The sequence below is a fragment of the Aythya fuligula genome, chromosome 13 (genome assembly GCF_009819795.1).
Source record: "Aythya fuligula isolate bAytFul2 chromosome 13, bAytFul2.pri, whole genome shotgun sequence".
NCBI lineage: Eukaryota > Metazoa > Chordata > Aves > Anseriformes > Anatidae > Aythya > Aythya fuligula.
The window spans coordinates 18,897,886-18,914,827 of record NC_045571.1 but is presented as its reverse complement, the minus strand read 5'-3'; the positions used below and the strand labels follow the sequence as shown (position 1 = coordinate 18,914,827).

At 35.4% G+C, this 16,942-nt stretch overlaps 1 protein-coding gene across 1 annotated transcript in view; it reads right to left on the bottom strand.

Moving 5' to 3' along the window:
• Positions 1-16,942, bottom strand: part of RPS6KA6 (ribosomal protein S6 kinase A6) — a 41,073-nt gene that overhangs the window by 11,550 nt on the left and 12,581 nt on the right. The window contains exons 4-16 of the mRNA XM_032196034.1: positions 14,145-14,226; positions 13,401-13,481; positions 11,968-12,047; positions 9,121-9,227; positions 8,820-8,857; positions 7,104-7,246; positions 6,223-6,293; positions 5,035-5,123; positions 4,529-4,593; positions 2,734-2,836; positions 1,379-1,503; positions 953-1,078; positions 355-444 (exon numbers count right to left, since the gene is read on the bottom strand). Coding sequence (XP_032051925.1) covers positions 355-444; positions 953-1,078; positions 1,379-1,503; positions 2,734-2,836; positions 4,529-4,593; positions 5,035-5,123; positions 6,223-6,293; positions 7,104-7,246; positions 8,820-8,857; positions 9,121-9,227; positions 11,968-12,047; positions 13,401-13,481; positions 14,145-14,226 — 1,200 coding nt within the window. The remainder of the gene's footprint in view (positions 1-354; positions 445-952; positions 1,079-1,378; positions 1,504-2,733; positions 2,837-4,528; positions 4,594-5,034; positions 5,124-6,222; positions 6,294-7,103; positions 7,247-8,819; positions 8,858-9,120; positions 9,228-11,967; positions 12,048-13,400; positions 13,482-14,144; positions 14,227-16,942) is intronic.

The following is a 16,942-nucleotide window of genomic DNA, read 5'->3' as shown; positions in this document are numbered from 1 at the left end:
CCTTATTCCTCTTCCCCTCCAGAGGATTTTAAGCTGCTGATACTTTGCACATACATGACACATGCAACTGCTTTTTCAGATTCAGATCACCAACACATTAACTGATTATTTGAAAAAGTCATATTTCTTCTAATTTAACATGTACATCATTTCTCACTTCAAGTTCATTAAGCAATCTTTATAAAATATTAGTACCAGGACACTTAATACTCTATACTTTACTATATATACTGCTGTCGATATATTTTGACATGCAAAGGAAATGTAAACCCCAATAAACTCCCCACGTCTATATTTATATATAAATATGTATTGACTCGTGTGTAATAAGAGGTAGCAGAGAGAGGTACATACATCCTTTAAAGTAATAATATTTGGATGCTGTCCATAACGCATGAGAATCTCAATTTCTTCTGAGGGATCCCTCTTACTTTTATCAATGATCTGCAAAATACAGTAACATGAAAACAAATTTTGCAACAGTTTCAAAAATGTCAAGAGTTCATTACTTCTTATTAATTGTGACTAATTCATCTTCCAGCTTCACATCCCTGTTTACTCAGTTCTTGTTCTATCCTTCCTACGGGTTAAATCTATCATTAACGCAGCCTAACCTGCTCCAGTGGACAATGGAATTCACTCAACAGCCTGAAGCACCACTTCCCTGCAGGCCAGTCCCAACCTACTGGGCTCTCATATTTATTTTACTTCAGGTGTGTTCATCATCATACAGTATTTTAAGGCTTCAAAACTGTAGTTTTGAAAATTAGTTCTTCAATGCCACAAGTTTACCCACAGAAACACGAACTACAGAAGCCAATATGCAATTTCAGTGAAAGAAGAAAACACTGTTTTCATTTCTCACTGCATATCAACAGCTACAGTAACCGTAGAATTCAAGCCTTTAAACATCTGCTATGCAATAAGTCAAAAGTAAATTTATTAAAAGTACCTTTACAGCAAACTCCATATTTGTAGCTATGTGTATACACCGCTTGCAGACAGAGTAGGAACCAACACCAATATCTTCCTTCAGTTCATATACATCAGTAAACTGCACACTGTTTCCATGAAGTTGCTTTAAAAAACAAACACATACAAGCTGTCATCTAAAACAACGAGAACCTATGCACTATTTCCAGCAGCAAAAGATTTTTTCCTGCTTGCCCATGATCTCTTTTGAATCCTCTCTCCAGAAAGGCAGCATCCTGCTTCCCTGCGCCCCCAGTTCTGGAGTTAAATACCCCGTGGATTGATTTAAATAATGTGTATTTTATAATAGCCTCCACAAAAAAAAAAAAAAGAACAAACTGCAAACACTACATACTGGTTAATCTTTGGAGTTTGAAAAATGGTTTACCGAATAAATAACTTTTACCTGTACTATTGGCAGTATATTGGTGAGTGGTGATATTTTATGATCTTCTACAGTAGTAGTTGCAACAAAACTAAATCCTTTGAAGAGCTGATGTGCATTGGCACTAGGTGGGACTCCTGGAGAATCTAGTTGAACACACATTTCATTAGCATGACTAAAGCTTAGCAGAGCTATTTTTTGAACATTCAGTACAGGTATGTTAGAAGAAACATTTTGAGGGAAGAGACAAAAGTAGCACTAGACATTGAATTAAGACTTCTATCCAGTGATCTGTCTTACAGTATTTCAGCGTCACACAACATAAGTAGTACTTCTATGTTTCACCTAAAACTGCAGAAATTAGTGTACAAATACATGTTTTTAGAAAGAAATTTACTGAAGCACAACACTATTTATGCAAAATAAATATCATAACCTTATGTTCAAGGACTGCCTAAGAGTGCCCATACATTTTGCTACCTCAGCAGTATATATGCAGATAAGGCAGAAATGAAGCAATACAAAAATATTCAATTAGTTAAAAAAAAAAAATAAATCAGAAAACCAAAAAACATTAAGCCAAATTTACCTCAGATTCTATTATGTGCACTTTTGAATTCACTGTTTGAAATTTCAAAATAAGCACAGCTTGATAATTCTGTATAGTCTATCAAAACCACAGACACTCTCCAAACAAATATGACAAGTGGTTTTAAAAGTTGGATGCAATAGTAGAGAAAAAAAATCACATAAGAAAATCTGAAGTGAATACACTAATCAATGAAAAACAGCACTTACTTTCTTCCAAAGTTCAGTTACTTAGATTATTGCACTAGGAAAATTTCTAAGAGACATGTTAAAAGTTAATTTTAAAGGCTTCTTGAAACTAGTTGAGATGTCTTTGAAAATAATTTAATAGTATAGGTCCTCAGTGCAGTGAGTGTGTTGCCCTGAACTTCTCAGGAGTTACTTGATACACATAAGAGAACCCAAATATTTGAGACTCACATTCAAACAAACTCCATTAGGTATTGACAATAAAAGAAAAGGGAAGCCTGGATAGATTTAAGACAAAATTAACAGGTATTCTCCTTATAGCAGAACAGGACTTGCCCTCTACCTTCCTTGTCATTACATCTAGGGAAACCATAATTAAAAGAAAAGAACAAGGTTGGTTGTACATTAATAATAAATGCTACAGTTACTTTATTAAGAAGGTATTGGGTTTACATATTTTATCTTTCACTACATATAAAATTCAAATCTGACCAGTTCCAGTCTTCTATTTCAGTCCACAAATACCAAATTAAAAAAAACATTTTACCCCTATAGTGCCATAAGCCTCACCAGCTAATAAGTGAAAGATGCACAATTACCTTTTGGTGTTTTTGCTGTGAATTCTGGATCAAAACAAAAGGTATCTTCTGGTTTTCCAGAAGCAGGTTTAAATGGGGGTTGAATTTCTCTTCTGAACAGTTTCTGAAGTAGAAGAACAAAGTTCATTTAATTAAGAGTGAATGAAGCTTCCATCATGTAATTTTGCCAAGCTAGAGGGTAAGGAACTCAAATGTCATTGTATTAAAAACAGTTTTCTGAAAAACTGCATAGTATACAGCAATTAGAGAGACTCAATTACATATGCAAAAACAGAGTTATATTTATTTCAAACGCTAAGTGAAATGGTACCAAGCAAGTCAAACACACAGCTCTTGCTCTTTTGAAATCTCCTCACCTACCAGATTTGTCCTTTTTAAGCTAGGGTAGCAGACTGCCATTTATCACCAGTTCATCTTGGGCTTATTCAGAGAACAGCTACCGTGCATCTTCTATCAGTCACCTCAGATCTGGTTCACTGCTATTTTGGACAGTGGTTACCACCCAGAAATACCCACTCCAAAGGGAAGGTATGCAATATAGTCTTTGCCTATGTCTGGGACCCAGAATAAAAATAACTCTCACAAGCAAAGGTTTCCCTCTTGGCAAGGAACTGCCAGTTCCCCAAACTACTCCAGGTTTTTCCTGACCTACTAAACTAAGTCAGAAGGAGGGAAGGAAAAGTAGAACAAAGGCTTCTCATTTTCTTCTCCTTTACTCGATATGCTTTAGAAAAACACTTTGCCAACTGTTATCAAAACAGCAATATAAGTCACATTTACAATGACGAGTCTCATTTTATGGAAAATTTCATGTCAAATTATGTCAAAGTCCCACACAAATTTCAGGAAGTTGAGAACATTTTTTTTTTTTTTTGGCATTTTTCTTGTCCTGTCAGACCTCGTACATGTAATAAAAAACAAAAAACACACAAAACCCCAAACCAAGAACACACAAGCAAGAGAGACCTGATTTCATCCCCAAAGAAAATGAAATAAAATACTGAAGCGTTCATTAGTACCACCATAGCTAAATAAAAATAAATAATAAAAAATAATTTTTTATAAATAATTTAAAAATAAATAAAGAACCAGTTAAGAACAGCAGTAACTAGCATTGCGTGTAGTAACATCAGCATAGCAACATCATTCCTTGAGTCTATCCTTCTCTAGGCATTACAGCAAAGGCATGTTTGCAGGGTAGATATATTTGATATAGAGCGCCTCATTTTTGCAAATGTTTCTGGGCAACACATCTCAAAAGGCCCCACATCAACATGCTTGTTAAAAATTAAGAAAGCAGCCATGGACTTGTACAGACTTCTGATCACCTCAAAGCATGAGAGTCAACACTTCAGCTGTTCATGGAATATGACTGATAAGAGAGGAATGCGCTACAGCTAACTACAGTTAAGTCAAAGAGAACTGTAGTCACAGCGAGGCTTTGTGACCTGCATGGAAGTTATGAGACATGCTTGTACAGGATGGACACCTACTCGAGAGAATGATTCTTGCACATCGGGAGTGCCAGCATGCTCTCCAACTACAGATGATGTAACTGACAATTTAAGCTTTAGAATGCTGCAACTCTAATTATTAAACAATTAAGTGTCCAATTTATAATTGATTACTCTTTACACCATAAATACAGTTCCAGATGCCAAGTAAGGTTGCAGTAGAGGCCAGAATCTAAGTCAGCAGTAGTGTAGTGTTTATTGCACCCTATTCAGAGGCAAATACCTATATGCTACAAGGTAGGCAAAAATAAGGAGTTTTATTCAGATCCTTTCCTACTTACATTCCAGTCAACAGTAGAAAAAAAAGGATGTCTCTTGATTTCTTCAACTCCATCTGAACCAGCTCCTGAACAAAGAAAACACTGAATTTTAAAACATTTTGAGGGCAAAGTCTTTGAACAAAACTGCAATACTGTGTGTTGCTTTTTTTTCCTTAATTTGTATATGCATGGTTATATGAGGCATATAAAATATTTGATTGAGTACATTTGCCTACCTGATGAGACATACAAGAATAAAAGAAGACCATAAATACAGTGTCAATACTCCTTTACTCTGACACTGTCACAGCTTTGTTCTCGCTGCTAATAGTAACTGGTTCAAGAAAGTAACCATCCATTAGCCAAACCCAGAAAGTCACGACCCACGCTAACATGAAACGGTATCAAAAGTCAAGTCTTACCAACCATCAACACTGGAGCTTGAAGAGTCTCCAGCAACTGCTTTCTTTAAATAAGAAATTCAGCCCACCTACTTTTATTTCAATGATCCAAAGAAGTGAACCCACCTAATCTATTTGATGGGTTCCTTTTAAATAACATTCTCAGAAGACTTTGAGCTTCAGGGCTGAGAAACTGAGGCATTCCAAGTTTTGCCCTAAATGAAAACAGAAAATGAGTAAGAGAAAGAAGAATTTTAGAAGAAATTTTAGTAAGCTAAGAAATTTAGCTTACTAAAAAAAGTGTACATAAGCATCACCGCATAATTTGGTGTATTAAGGACCTACTCTAAAGTCTTGTCTGGTGTATACATTTAACTCATTAGCTTTAAAGTTCCACATTCTACGTGAGTGGTTTTCAAAAGCAAATAAAAAACCCACACCACACAAAAGCCTCACTCCCTTCATGACCCCAAAACAAACTTCATGCTAAAACATAGTAAAGCAATTATCTCAAGAACACACAAGTATTTCAAAAATATCTTCATGTCACAAGTAAGTTAACACCAAAACGTCTACCAGAAGCAAGGCCCAAAGAGACTCACCAAATGCAGAATTATTTCCAACTTGCTATTATCCCCTAAAGTGATTGCTAACGTTTAACAGTTAGTATCTCTATAAATTCAAACTGCCATTTGTTAAGAAAGCTTTCTCTCTCATCCCTTCCTCGAATATCACCCCCTCAAAAGGCCCAAGGCTCTGCATGTGGTCCAAAGGAAAGTCTTTGTTAACTAAGCACAAATAAAGATGAGAGCATGTTTGCCTAACAACTTGCTTCAGAAGTCACCAGTTCACCCAGTTTGTCCTGTTGGACAGCTTGTGCTGCAACTGAGGTAATGTAATATGAAAATGTGAGCACGTAACTGCAGTCTCCATATATATGTTCATAAAGCAACACCTGATTAACTACTGCTTACAAAATAAGGTATGCTCTAACAGTAGCAAGAGTATATAACAACATGAATGGCAAGTAATGCTGTTCCAATTCACTGTAATGTTGTTATCTTTATTATACACCTGCAATGAAGATGCAAGTTTATCCCTATGATTTCAATTCCTGCAGATACTTAACAGAATTTCCATAGTCTGGGATCTAAACTGTATTTATTGTACATGTGCACAGAGGCAGTGCAATGGGGTGGCTTTTTTGTTTCTCTTCTAGTTTTAATGCTCTCAAGCACAAGGATTTGAAACAAGCTGTTAAACACATTTAAATTACGTTTTCTGATATTCTAAAGAGTAAGAAAAAATACTTACTTCAGTATCATATTCATAGTTTCATTGCGATCTTTACCTTGAAACGGTAGTGTACCAGTAAGCATTTCAAACTGAAAAGAACAAATGTTAATCTAAATCAACACTTTTCCCCCAGTTGCTCGAAGTGTTAAGTACTGTACTGTTTCCTATTGCTACATTAGGCAAACTGACTTGACTTTTAAGAGAGATTATCAAAAAAGTTCACAAATCTAACATTTTGTTTTTAATTGTTAGTTCACATTATAACAGTGGCAGTTGTGATGATGATTAGGAACATTTCACAGCCATGAGCTACTTTAGAGTAATAAAATCCCCTCCATGCCTTAATTTTAGGCTTTGCTGTACTATGAAGGGAGCAATAAGAGTAAGTTCTAAAACTGTATTTTACTTTTAATGCCACTATGTATATTTGTTTGATTCTCTAATGCATTACAGCAAAAGCATAAGTGCTAGCATTACTGACTCATTACCCTACTCCACTCCAGCAGTATTCAAACTTACTCTTACAAAAGCAATTGATTTTCCATTAAAACAAATCTTCATTTTTTTTTTGTCAATTATTTTTTGGAAAATAACTATACAAACTGAAGTTTCACACTATGACAACGACTATTCAAAACAACTAAACTGACCAGGTGCATGATTTTTCAGGTTCCTAGTAAGTACTCCTTACCTAAGCAGGTAAAAAGTAAAATTTTATTCAAACTACTTGTTATTTCAGTAGCACTTTGGTCATCAAATTCTACCCCCCGCCCCCCTCACCCAAGCATTGTTAATTAAATCTGGACAAGCCTATTCTAGACACATTATTTCACATTCACTTTAGACATATGCAGCATATCGTGACCTTTAAGCGAGGTAAGCAGCGAAGCATACAGTACCATAAGAACACCAAAGGACCACCAGTCAGCACTCTGGTTGTGCCCTCGCCTGTTTACTACTTCAGGTGCCATGTATTCTACAGTACCACAGAAAGAATAGGCCTTCTTCTCTTGATCTACTGATTCTTTGCTGAGTCCAAAGTCTACAACAACAGCATTACAAGAATATAGCCAGTAAAGAACTTCAGGAAAAAACAACACTGTATATGGCATTTCAAAATGAAAGCGTTGACAGCTTTTGTTTGCTTCTGTTCAGGAACATTATGTTGTTATCCTAATGCTTCATGAAACAAGAAGCTGCAGATATCTAGAGAGGCATCAAACATTTAACTTACTGTATGCCACCAAAGCCATTCTATAAGCTACAGATTAGCCATCAATAATACTACTCAAAATATTAATACTTCAATGTTTGAAGTGTTACATATTCCGAGCCTTAAGATAAGCAAAAGATCTTTTTCTGCTTGCTACCTGCTTTATCCATACAAAAGACTGCATGCAATTAAATGAGTTTCAAAGATCGTAGTCTGCATGCTCTGCTATTACTGAATGATGAATTAAAGTCAGACTAAAAATAATGTTGTTATATAAGACAATATAGTTCTGCAATGTGAATCACAAGTTCAGTAAAGAAGTCTTTAAATGCCAGAATACTTTTTTCCTTCCTTGTCTATTCAATGGCCTTGCTGAAACAAGTCCTTGATAAGACTTTCAACATTCCCTTTTATGAGAGGGGAAATGACTGCTAATCAACAATACCCTCAGTCTTCCCACTTTCAGAAGGAAGCGAAAGACTGAATTGGATTTAAGTGTACTGTTCAGAAGTTTTTAAAGCAGTGCACTTTATAAACAATTTCCAACATCATTCAACTCTCAAAGAGTTTAAACAATTTTTTTTCCCCACTCAGAATCTAATAGCAATATAAATTCGTTACCTATTTGGATCTATAGATAAGTTTCACCTTAAATGTAATTTCTTAGAAGACATATTTCAGTTGTTCCCTATAAACCATTTCCCTGCAATTTCATCTGCCTTTAAGAGTGATAATCCTGAAATACAATAATAATTTAGAAGAGGTCTTATTTTGCACTAAGAGCTTTCTATACCAAGAGAACCTCTGTTCCTTTTATATTCCCCTTATAAAAAAAGATGCAGGCTTAAACTTGCTGGCTGAGACTAACAACTTCTTGATCTTCAGCTAAAAGGCATTTCACAGTAAATCTTGACATAGCTTAGAAATTTTCTAAACTTTAGTTATTAAAACACTACCATTGGAACTGAAGTTCATTTAAAGTAAATCATATTCAATGGCTGTTTTTGTATTATCATCTATATTTCTTCTATTTTAACCACAGTAATTAGGTTCCGCATTTTACAGTGATATTACTGCTAATACTGGAACCTGATCAATACAAAGATCAGCCAAAGCGAAAAATAACCTCTGTGGAAAATGCATCAGGATATGGTAAAAGAAATCATCTGATACAGTCTCCTGTAATCTAAAAATGCTTCAACAGAAGTACTTAGTGGTACATAAAGAATTATTATAAATGGAAGTAATATTGCTCAGTTTTTATATGAATCAGAAAGAAATTCTCTAAGCAGCTAAGTACTGGCCTCACGCTACAACTATCACTATATGCGTCTTAGGTTTGTATCTATAAGCTTATACAGAGATATACACAGAAAGTGCTGTACTAATAAATATTACCTACCTGTTAACTTGATATGTCCTGCTTCATCAAGCAAAATGCTGAAAATTAAAATTCACATTCACCGATACACATAAACAGGAATGTTTGCATATAACATTTAAAATATAGTAGTTAATTTTGATCTCCGACTTCCATCATTAAATTAACAAACCAGTATTGCATTTTAGTCACAAATGCATTTTTATAAGATTATGTAAATAAACAATGTAAAAAATTAAAAATATTTTTACATCACTACAGTAGAAAATGCAAAGCAACAAGCAAAATACACGTAATAGTGGTAAAATACATTTTACTTTACTTTTCTGGCTTCAGGTCCCTGTATACAATTCCCAAGCTGTGAAGGTGATCCAAAGCAAGGGCCAGTTCTGCGAGGTAGAATTTCACATCTTCCTCTGTAAACATAACCTAATAAGAACTGTATAGATTTACCTTCTGATCTTGTCTTCAGTTTTTAAAACTGCAAACTAAAAAAAAATACTCCTGTCTGCCTTAATTTCAAAATAAGTTTTAAAAGTACACCATGAACTGGTAATTCATGAATTTACCTAACAGAAATGATACAATAATACATGCTAATTATCATGATAGTAAACATCAAGTAAAAGAACAATCTGCAACACTTAAGAACATCTGCAGTTACCAGAAGGCACTAACTTTTAAGATAATGAATTTAATTGTTGTGTTTGGTGTTACTGACCACCAGCATTTTCAGTTGCAATCCAACGTAAACTGCTGTCCACTGCATCACAAAATTTGACATATCAACAGCTATTTGTGTCACTCATTGTGCATCTCTGACCTCACATTATCGATATTTAGAAAAAATAGCAGAAGTATGCTAAATAAAATACTTTGTAAAAATAACTGCGATGAGAAAATTAGCAGTGAGTTAAACCAGGAACCTACTCTGTTCTTCTTAGGAAAAGAAATTTTAAAAAGCCTAAAATCCCTAGCAAGACACTGAAGAACCAAGCAACCTACACAGCATTTTATACAGATGCTTTCCCATCCTAAATACTCAACAGGTTGCTTCTAATTTTCCTATAAAGACTATCTACTTTGGCTCTTGCCGTGTTCTACAAATTACTGGATAAACTAGTAATCTTCAAATGTAAAGCCTCAAAAATTTAATTCCAAAACTCAACTCTTCCCTATTTGTTGAAAATACCAGGAATAAGAAGCACCCTCTCAACTGCACAGTAAACACATTTTAAAATTTTATACTACCATATTGGGGCTTCCTGATTTAGTAATACACTGATCAGTACTTGGTATTGCACACAAAATATGTAATTTGTTGTACCAGTACCAGAAATATTGCCAAATTTCACCATGTCAGTTATCAATAGGCAATGCACAATAAAGCTGTTACACGATAGAAACAGCACATGGAAGTTTCCCCTTAATTTTGTAAGGGCAAAGCTGATACAATCTTCCACCTCCATTCACAAGGGAAAAACATCACTATTCCTTGGGATAACCGAAATGCACATCTCAAAATACAGAAATGCTAAATGGTAACCTACAGCCTTGCAGTAACAATTTCACTTACAAGCTACTGTGTGTCAAATTAAACACAGTGCAAGTGAATTTCATTCAATTATACCGCAGAAGACTTCAATGAGTACCCATTTCATTTCCATAGCCGAAACTCTCATACCCGCATTAGAACTTAAACACTAGCAAGAGTGTTTTAATAACCTCATACTAAACCCTACTAACTTAAATAATCCTCGTGTATGCAAAGTATGAAGTACAATGGGTAATTTACACTCAGGTTATCCACTGTCTTTGTATTACCAGGAACTTTTGAAAGCATCTTTTCCTCCTATTAGGAATTTAAAAGGCCCATTTTTTTCCTATATATAGATATGGTAAATGTTTAAATGCCATCATAGAAGGTAAATGAAGTTCCAAAAATAACCACAACACACATGTGGAAACTTTAGAATAATCTCACAATTGTTAATTCTTTATTCTCAAGGAAAGTACATACTTCTTTCAGCTAGCTATTATTATTACACATAGACTTGCATCCCTTAATTTAAGGATTTTGCATAGTCAGTAATCTCAGCTGTGTTGGTGCAAAAAGAATGGTTCAGTTATACCAGAATTTCCCCTATAATCAGACAGCCCATGTGAGAGCAGAGTGACCTCATTCCTACCTAGTGTGTTCCAATAGCCCTTTACAAGCCTGCCCATTCTTTTAACAGTTTTTAGCCCCTGGTTTTACAACTCAAGTTTAATTAATTTTGATCTCAATTCTTAGAGATGATCACTGTTCTACCAAGGTAAGCTTTCTTAAAAATGAGAGAAAAAACCTTTTCAATTCTTTCTTCGCTTTTACCTGCTCCTGAAGTAAAACTAGATTGAACAAATCAGCTAGATTCTTTCTTAAATCAGAAAACTGGGTTATCTTTTCCTAAGCATTAGCAATAAACATTCACATTTGTGAAAGCACTGGAAAGCTCTCTAACTGAAGTCGTTGTGAAATCTGCCGTTAAAAATTTAGAGCTTTATGGAAGGTTTGCAAAAAGAAAATAAAATCTTAAGGATGGTCATGATATTTGCCATCAAATATTTATTATATTAAATTTAAGAAAAAACAAGGCCAGGCTGCATCATATTCCCTCCTCTGAAATTCTCTCCCAAGAAAACAGAAATGAAAAATTGTAGTTCCAGTTACACACTAAAATTAGATGGCAGAGGGGTGTCTTAAAAATGCTCATTCAGTTTGTGAGATTAAACATTAGGATTTATATTATAGCATTATCCAAGTTTGCAATGCAGCAAAAACCTCTTACAGATACAGGTTTCCAAGAGCACCTAAGCTAACTGTGAGCATAAGAACTATACATCTGCTTTAGTTTTGATGAATTTTAATTTACTTCAGTTGGGTTTCCAAGCAACAAAACATTTTTAGACAAAAGGACTGGCCTTTGTAGATAACAGAGAAAAGCTCAGGCTACTAACCAGTACACACTTAAGGTTACAGTTCATTATTCTACAATATGCAAGGAAAACCCAACTAAGTTCTTAAAAACTTCTCAAAGAATCACAGTGGAAATAGCTATAAAAAAAGAAACCTATACTGTCAAAGAAAACCTGCCAAATACTGAGTTGAGATAAAATTTTAGGTACTTACCTCTTTGGATAATCGTGTGAATACATCTCCTCCCCTGAGAAAATCCAATATTAAATATAGCTTCCCTTCAGTCTGAAAGGCTTTAAAAAAAAATCAATAGTTGTGCATGACAAAGATGATCTACAAAACAGATCTAAATGCTTTTACAACAGGGAGATGTTAGAGAAATGCAATATTTATGTTTTAGAACTGACATAGTTCAGCAGCCAATACGAAATGTACATGAGTTACTAATTTTAATGAATGATTACTTGCTTGCTTCTTCACAGAAGACAATCTTAGTCATAAAAGATCATTAAAATACTGTTCTTTTATTTCTCCTTTGCCAAACAGAGAAACTCCAAGTACATTAGCGACTGTGTTTCATTTTCACTCAATGAAAATTAAAAGACCCTGCAGAACTTCTATGAATTTTCCAGGAAATCTTTACTTTCAAAAGAACCCAATCTAAAAAAGAAATATGTTGTCCTGGTTTCAGCTGGGATACTTAATTTTCTTTCTAGTAGCTGGCATGGTGCTGTGTTTTCGATTTAGGATGAGAAAAATGCTGATAACACACCCATGTTTTAATTGTTGCAGAGCAGTGTTAATGCTGAATCAAGGACTTCTCAGCCTCTCATACTGCCTGCCAGCACAAGCAACTGGGAGGGGACAGAGCCAGGGCAGCTGACCCACACTGGCCAAAGGGATACCCCATAGCTCATGTCCTAATGCTGAACAACAAAACTGGGGGAAGTTGGCCAGGGGTGGGCTGCAGTTGCCTGGGGACTGATTGAGCTGAAGGGCTATTTAAAAAGTGTGACCAGCTTAACGTGTTACAGCTTAACAGTCCATCATCAGAAGGAAACCCTCATCTGAATTTAATCTGAATAAAATTGTATATATGCATGAGAAATATCAGATTTGCAATTACACACCATGTGCGTTTGCATGCTAAAGGCAAAATTCCATAGGCAACAACTGACACATCAAGCTACTACATCCACATGAAGAGAATCAGTATGAAAAGGAGTAGCAAGGAAGCCTAACACCAAGTCTAAAATACAATTATAAAAGAAAGAGGTATGCACATTTAAACTCCTCAGGCAATTCTGCAGAGGCTACTTTAGAAATGCTGCTAGATTTCTTTTACTTAAGGTTCTTTCTGAAGGTCCTTGAGCATCATCATGGCAGAACAATTCTTCCAGCCAGACCACATGCTTTCATGTAGCCAGACCATATGATTTCACGTATGAAACATCCCATGTTTCATATATTGGGACATGAGCAATATTGAGCAGGTCTTGTTTTCTTGTCCTTCTTACCAGTTAACTATATGCCATCATATTTTATCATACTTAAAAAGAAAACTGCGTTTTAAAGCACACCACTTCACTACCAAGAACAGCAATGTTTCAAGCAAAGAAAAGCTGTACCAACAAAAAAGTACCAACCATAGTGCAGTTTGACGATAAATGGATGATTTACTTCTACTAATATATCTCTCTCCATTTTTGTACGAACTCTATCCCGAACTGGTGAAAAAAAAAAGAATACTAGTATCAAAATATATTATAATATAAAAGGAACAAATTAGAATATGGGAAATTTTTAGTGTCCAAGGCAGTACTTTTACCTTTTTAGCAGTAAAAATTAGAAGAGGTTACAATATTTTGTAAGTCTTCCACAAAACACATTTTCAGACAGCAAAACTGTATTTTGTTTCTTGCCTCAACTTTTTTCTTTAACTAGAATTAACTATTTCACTGAATATAAACGTTCTGACTGTTAAGATCACTTTTTCCCTCCTCAACGCTCCCCATTTGTACAGAGTCAATTGCCTTCATTAAGGCATCTTCTGAAAGCCAGAACTAAGTTAGCTTTCTGTCACACCTATAACAAGAATGACTGACTTGAGTTTTAGCCACAGTAAAGTTCTAACTTAAAAGGCAAAATGAAAATTGTTTATTAAATTAATCTGCTCTGGTAGAATAAAAATAAACAGAAACAAATAATGCAATTTTAAACTCTGAAAAAGTAAATTTTACTACATAATTAAAGCTATCTGGCCAGATTTGATATCACTGAGAAAGTTTTAAGATGAAAATTATTCTCAAAAGAAATATTTAGACAACAACATTTAAGAGAGGTGCACTGAAAATCTATTTTCTGAAGTTTAAATAAAAAGATACACATACCTTTTAAAGAAGCTTTTTTCAATACTTTCATTGCATAAAGTTGCCCAGCATCAGGACCAATTATTTTCCGTACGAGGAAGACCTAGTAAGAAAAATGCCACCTTTAAAATTACTGCTAAAAATAAACAACTACCACAAAGTATTTGGAAACTTCACACTAGTTTCAGACACCTTTAGGTATTCTTTCCTAAGCATGTGCATCTTTTTTAAAAAGGACAGAATTCCCTTAATCAGATCAAAGGTATATACACTACCACATTCCCTTAAGTAGCCAGATAGAGTATACATTCTTTCCTATAGCCAACACCGTAAGTATTCATCAAATACATGTAGAGTGCTCTTATACCATGTGGGTTTTGCTTTACTTTCTTGAAGAACGACAGTAGCAGGACTGCCTGGTCTGCCACCTCTTACGCTAAGAGATTTTTGAGGTTTAAGACCTAACTCTCAAATATATAAGAGGCTATACTAATGAATTCTGTAAGGGTGGCAAGACGAAAGCTATGGAACACCACCATTTGTGATGAAAGTACACCTTCCCTCTGGAACAGCAACTCCAACAGGTTTTTCTGCTCTTTCCTTTCCAGAGTTTTAGAGATAGGTGGTAACTTGACATTAAGAAACGCTTAAATAGAATGATGCAGCATGAATACACATATCTCCATTGATTAATATTCTAACTACTAGGTCTTTCAGTGCATAGAATTGTTTAGTATGTGCTTCTGTTTCTAATAATGGCTGTTATAAGAACAACATTTTTTTTTTATGAGGGTTTTGTTTTAACTACAGTTTTTACATTCAAGAGCTACCTGAAATTGCATCTGGTCTTCCTTGTACTCACACTTTCCTTAATATTAGGTATATTTACACATAATTCTTTAGACGTGATTAAATATCTAGAACTAATTAAAAAAGTGAACCAGTAAGCTTTTTCATTCTAGAATCAGAAATTCATACTCTGCCAATGATGGGGCTGGGAGAGGGGTGGCTTTTGTTGTAAGCTCTGATCAGAAGTCGTGGTGTTTCCTGGTTAACAGGCTTTTATTGTTAAAGCTGTGACCAGCGGCTGACCTATTGTATCGCTCCCCTGTTATGTGATGTTGTTGCTCAAATAGGGAGGGCAGTAATTCAAACATGAGCAAATGAGAAGACATCTGTAGGTTAATATACTCACAATCTATTATACAAATAAAGCCTTAATAAGCACGTACTAATGCTTTAATGCTGAATAAATGCATGTATCAGCTACAAAAACAAACTACTAAGGACCTAAACAACCGCCATGGTGAAAACTCCTTTAGCACCCTCTACTTAAATTTGCAGCCAAATTCTCCACAACTCGACACCCTGTGGAGATGCAGTGGTTGGTTGTTCAGCTGTAAAGCATGCATTCAGACAGACACCTGCTCCACAAAGTGACTCACCTCAGCAAGGAGCAGCTTCAACAGACTGGGTGCTGAAGCCTTAGACCATTAGCAAAGGCTGAACTGAAAAGCTCAACAGCAGACATAAGGTTTAACCTTTTATTTCTGTGAAGTAGTGTTAAACCCTGCACAGATGCAGCAGTACTATACTGGGCCAGAGGAAACAAGCCCTGTGTTTGCTAAACCCAAAGGAAAAGGCCTGGGAGGTACAGAACTAGAGAGAGAAAACAAGGCTCATGAAGGCAACAGCTACTGATCTTCATTGTTTGTTTTCTCTTTTGAACAGCAAGCAGCAAACATTAGATAAAACCATCCCTGTTCAGAGATGTAACAGTTACCATCTGGTTCTTAAAGCTGGTTCTTGAACCAAGTTCTGCCAGGCTTTACAAGCTCTGCAACAGACGTCTTGCCAAGCTGGTGGGATTCTGAGCAACAGTGCTCCTATGGCTACCAGAAGCCTGAGCACTGTAAAGTGAGAAACAAACTGAGGCAGGGTGAAGATGTCCATACCAGGTGCGCTGAACCCCAAGACAGGGTGAGACAAAGTTTGAGGAATAAATGCATGGAGCATCTGAAGTCTCTATAGAGAAGCAGCACACAGGGAGTTGGCAGCCAACTTCACCAGATAAGGAAAAGTTTCTCAATCTAATGTCTAAATTATTTTTCCCTTCTCATTCAACTCTATACAGAGGTTTGTTCCTGCCACAAAACAGGAAAAGAAAAAAAAAATCAGCAAAAGAACAGGAAATTGGAAAAATATGTATAGGCGATTGCAAAGAAAAAAGGTACAAGTGTTGCAAAAATCTAGTTTAACAAACTAACTTAAAAAAATAAGTTGTCTACATATACACTAGGATTACTGTTTTAATAAATGTGTTTCAAATTAGTGCCTGAAACATTTTTAATTTCCTTTCTGCAATGTGACTGCAAGGGGCACATTACAAAAAATTACCACAACGTTGCCACAGTTCTTCTATAACCTATTTAAATAATTTTTCACTTAGTGTCTGGAGCTGTAGATCACCTGACAAATACAGCAAAATAAAAATTAAACATTTCCGAGGCTATTTACTTTATTGTTACTTCAGCTCAAGTTCTAAATTACCACAATCATAACTCTGTATCTCCATCAATAAAGCTTTCACATTTGGGAAAGCGGGGAGGCAGGGGCTGTGGAAGAATCAAACATTCACACTTGATCAAGTAGCATCATTAAAAGATGAACCATCATCTCCTCTGTTAATGTCTACCAGTATTTATTACACCACTGGCACCCCCAAGCATCAACCTAAACAGCAGAGGACGCACAAGTACTGAACAGAGAAATTCATTCCACTTCCTCACCAGACACTGCACAAAAGAGTCTTAAGGCAG